Genomic DNA, 4,812 nt, shown 5'->3' with positions numbered 1-4,812 from the left:
ACCGGAACAAGAGTAGAACATCCGGCTGCGCCCTTTCACAATAATAAATCGACCTCTGCAGCAAAGGTGAATTAGGTTGCGGCTGTCGCTGCAACTTTCTGCTTGGCCCATCAGGGGTCGCAACAACTGATGATAAAACTGTTGTTGTTTTTTTTAATTATTATATTTAACAAATGTAAGTGAACGAACGTAATGGTAAACTTGCCCTTTTATGTTGAACAAAGTACAGTTATTTTTTTCTCTCCTACTCCTATTGTTTTGAGTTGTCTCAGTCGCAACTGGACTTTGTCCATTCCGAAAAGTCCAGTTGCGATCATTTAGTGGCTTAAGAATTACATCACCAGAATCATTCAGATGCATGTTTAAAAAAAGTGAGGCTTCTGTACTTTGTAATGCAATTTTGTAAAAACAGGGAAAAGTGTGCAAAATCTGCAGATACTTGTCTCAAACATAGCCAGTCCCTGTTCTGAATTTTTTTTTTTTTTCATACATTTGTTTGCAGATTAGACGGACAGGTTCTTTCTTTAATTTTGCATTTCTTGGATCCAGAGACGTAGGTTTGGTCTCAACATTGGTAGGGACGATATAAGAACATAAGTTACCTGCATGTACACTTTTTGCTTGGGATGGGGCATTAATACGTTTCTCATGAATATGAACCAAATAATTGATATGCTAAGTCAGGGGTGCTCATTACGTTGATCACGATGGACCAGTCGATCGCAGCGCTAGTGTGGGTAGCTTGCGGCATCCCCCGCCCCCAGTTTTTTTTCATGTACATGGTTAATTATGATTGTTTTGTGCATGTTGTCTTGTGTGAGCAACATATGAGTTAATGCAGCACCTGTCTCTCATTAAGTAGCTTGTTGCTCACGTTTTTCTGGTTCTATAGTTCACTACATTTCTCACAGTTTAATTAACGTTAACAGTAGAAAAAAACAAACAGAAGGAAATTCTCTCTAAGCAGCTTACTACTCGAGTTTTTCAGGTTAGCAAATTCACACAGTTTAATGTTATACTAACGCTGATGCAGGTTGGACTTTCAGTGCCAAATTTGTAGCGTGTTCCCCACCTCCACTACAGCTCTGGTTTTTACATTACTTACAGTGACAGCTGCTGCTGCGGCTGCTGCCCCCCCCCCCCCAAAAAAAACCTTCTAATTGTCATATCTGTATGCCTTCTTGGTTCTTTTTTCATTCCAACATCTGATTCAGATGGATGGCCGGGGCCGTTGCAACACACCTGTGGCGCATTTGGAGCGGTCATTATTTAAGGGCTCCTGCCACTGTCTGCTAGTGTCTGACTAGTGCTTGTTTGCATGTTACTTGCCTTGCTTACTACTGTGTGTGCATCATCCTTCGAGCTTCCCGATGTTTCTACGGTCGTGTCCTGCTTCGATCATTTTTACTTTTATGCTCTTTTGGACTTTGTAGTTAGATTTTTGTACTCTGTTATATTCGCGTCTTATAGCGTGCTCTCTTAGTTATACTTTGTCATACTCGCGTTTTTTGGCGTGTTCCCTTAGTTATACTTTGTTATACTCGCAATTTTGGCGTGCTCCCTTTGTTGTATATTAAATACAAACATTCACTATTTCTGTTTCTTGGTCTGTGATTTGGATCCGCATCAACGGCTTGCCGTTCACAACACTAATATCCCTCCTCTTGAAGGGGGGCGGAGGAGGCGGCATGTTGTCGACATGTATTTTTTGTCGGGGCTGTGTGAGTGTGAGCGTACGTGTGTGTATCGGAAGTGGGTCAAGTCATCAGCTGATCAAACGTGTGTTTGAGGGGGGCACGAATGGACCGGCGCATTCACCAAGTGAAAAGGGGTAAATGTAAGTTTGAACATAATGAAAATAGTTCAGATATGGTAGGGTCAAATCTATCCTTTCAACATATGGGAAGACAATCCAAATTATCTGTATGACTGAACTCATTATATAATGCATATAAGGTTGCATAAAGGTTGGTGGGAACAACTTGAGCATCCTGAAAAGTTGTGTTATGTCCCTACCTTCCTTATGCAAACCTGATATTGCAAATAATGTTTAAACGTAAAATGCACAGCAGTTGTGCTTGTTTAAAAAAAAAAAGAGAGCGAGAAACCCGTGGGCCACTATGAGTGTGAACTTCCACAGGATGGCAGTAATAGTCCGGATGCGTTTTGTCTGCCCGCGTGAATAAGCGTGGGAGTTCTTTCTCTCGCCATTCCGGGGTGTTGCCATCCAGCTGCGCATCGCAGCTTTGCTTTGCAGGGGCGTCATGGCGAGGTAGAGCCTCAGTTTTTTTTTCTTGCCGAAAACCTGCTGTCCAACTCCAAATCTTTCCCACCCCTTTCCTGCAAGTCCCAGGAACCTCCACCAAAACAAATCCAGGATTCAAGCATGCCGCCGCAACAGCCGGGATCCCTCCTCCTCCCCAGCCCCCCAATCTCAGCCACAACAGCTGGTTTTCCCCGACCGAGAGAAGACGGAGACACCGCCGAGTGATGCATCTGCCGCAGCCTGCAACCACGCTTATCGTGAGGACCCGCCAACACCACTGTGTTTGACAGAAGACCAACAACCGCCCCTAATACCCTCTCGCACACACACTTCCGACCCCCAGGATGTCCGACTGCAACGCAAGCCCCGCGGATCGGCTGATCAAATGTAGGCATAACGAATGATGCACGGCCAGTGACGGCGACTGTACATTGTGTGCACACTGATTCTGCTGTGATCATTCCTTTCCCTATGTATAGCACGCTGTCTCGTGTCCATCCCTTTTTGTTACTGTAGCACCTTATCACTCAATAAAGTCACCGTGCATGTGCCTGCCTCTCAACCTTTTCGGGGAGGGCGGGAGATGAGAGATGTATGTGGGTGGGGGTTGGGGGGTATCCGGCGCCATACGACACAATCAGGGTCTTCCCCTCTTTATTAGAATTCACTCCTCAGCGAGGCAATACCCCATTTTCTAAAGGAGGAGGAGGGGTGAGCGGCGGTATTGCAATACACGGGCTGCGTGGACGCGCACTACTCCTAGCGGTGGTTGACTGCTACTGAATAATACCCTCCAGAGTCACCCACGGAGTGGTAGAGGGAGGCACAAGCCAGCGAGTGGGAGAGATGAGCGTCTTGTTCCAATGAAACGCCGAACAGTGTGACGATGACAGCGAAAGGCAGACATAAAGGTAAAGCAAAGGTGCCTTCTTTTTGCTGCGTGGCGTGGATGTGATCACGGGGATGATGTTGCGGCGACGAGGAGCGAGAGGGAGGGAGGAAAGGATGCTGCTACGAGGGGCATTTTACAACGTTTCTGCCTATCATATGCTGAATTTTTAATGTGCACGTCATGTTTATGCGTGTGCGCGTGTCTGCTCCTTCCAAACGCTGGCCTACATTGGCGGTCTAGTTTTATTTTTAGAGTCGGTCAGGTGATCGATTGCTTTTAAAAGCCAGGGTAGGGGGGAAACTTTTCCAGTGTGCAGCATTCTTGCTTGTGTTTTATTTGTTTTTTTTTTTCTTTGTTTTTTTTTTTTTTTTTGCGTCGACATCCCCCACCGTGGCCCTTTAAATCCCCCCACGGCGTCTATTCCTCAAGGCCTGTGTGCTCGAGAGTGGTTGCGTTTGCTGCCGCTCCTCCAGCCTCTTCCTTGGCTTCCCCTCATGTTTCCCTGACGGTCAAATGAGAGACAAAATGGAGTGAGGATGTGCTGGGCTGCAGATCCGCGATGACGACGGCGATTCGTGCCGCACAAATGTTTTTATTGCATCATTGGATTATGGAATATTTGATGTGTTGATGAGAAGAGAGGGCGTGTTGGTTCTTTACGCATGGTTGGCTATAGGATAGGGGGCTTTGCATTGCACGGATTGTCGTGCGTATGTAACCACCACTATACGAGGCTGACATGTTTCAAGCACACACACGCACGCAAGCTTTCTGTCACATGCGACGATGCTCGGTCGACTCTCATAAAATGAAGTTCCTGCATGGGTCTGTCTGCCGGAAGAAGCAGAGCTGACAGCTGGACGCGTCGCTCGGGCATGCCCCGGTATTCCGTGCGTGAGTCGTGCTCAAGAGAAGGAGGGGTGGGGGCTTGTAGTTTTTGCACGTAGACCTTTTGAACTACATGCATCTCATAGGTGGTGTTGTATAGGCGCGTGTGCCTGCACTCCTGTGTTGTTGGTATACCTGGATTTCCTGAAATAGCTGATTACATTGAATGAATAGGTTTTCCCCTGGCAGCAGTGTTGATGAGTGGGGGCCTCAGAGAAAGAGAGGCTTTGGCAGGTGCGCAGTTGAAGGGGGAAGATGCCAGGGCACGTCACTTTGTCAATTTGTCACCCCACAATCATCAACCTCACACTTGTGCATGTATTAGAATCGTTATATATTTTTCCACCTGCCACTATATAAGCAACCAATGGCTTTGTAGAATCCAGTAATTATGTACAGTCAAGGGCGTAGGTTTGGTCTCGACATTGGTAGAGACGATACCAGCATAATGAACATGTACATGGACACTTTTTCCTGGGGATGGGACATTAATGAGACCAAACAGATTGGGTGGACGCGGATAAGGGTTGGATTTTTCACAAATATGAACCTAATTAATTGATAAGCTAATGACCATATAAATAAAATTAAAATGAAAATTGGGGACAAGGGGTAAACCTGGGTTTAGTGCATTTCTCACAGTTTAATTGACATTAACAGTACAAAACACACACTTCTCTTTAAGTAGCTTCCTATTAGTTTTGCAGGTTAGCAAATTCCCAAAGCTGAATGTAATGCTAACTCTGATGCATGTCGGACTTTCAGT

The 4,812-nt window shown here is 45.9% G+C and overlaps 1 protein-coding gene across 2 annotated transcripts in view; it reads left to right on the top strand.

The window, feature by feature from the left end:
• Positions 1-2,222: 2,222 nt before the first annotated feature.
• Positions 2,223-4,812, top strand: part of ppp3cb (protein phosphatase 3, catalytic subunit, beta isozyme) — a 78,540-nt gene continuing 75,950 nt past the window's right edge. The window contains exon 1 of one of the 2 annotated variants that reach the window (XM_057849610.1): positions 2,223-2,653. In XM_057849610.1, the coding sequence (XP_057705593.1) occupies positions 2,611-2,653 (43 nt within the window). In that variant the 5' untranslated portion in view covers positions 2,223-2,610. Of the gene's footprint in view, positions 2,654-2,925; positions 3,178-4,812 lie in introns of those variants that run through there. The other variant, XM_057849612.1, reaches the window with a different exon arrangement.

Source organism: Corythoichthys intestinalis, chromosome 11 (assembly GCF_030265065.1).
Source record: "Corythoichthys intestinalis isolate RoL2023-P3 chromosome 11, ASM3026506v1, whole genome shotgun sequence".
Classification (NCBI taxonomy): domain Eukaryota; kingdom Metazoa; phylum Chordata; class Actinopteri; order Syngnathiformes; family Syngnathidae; genus Corythoichthys; species Corythoichthys intestinalis.
The sequence above is the reverse complement of the archived record's forward strand: the minus strand, read 5'-3'. Positions and strand labels throughout refer to the sequence as shown.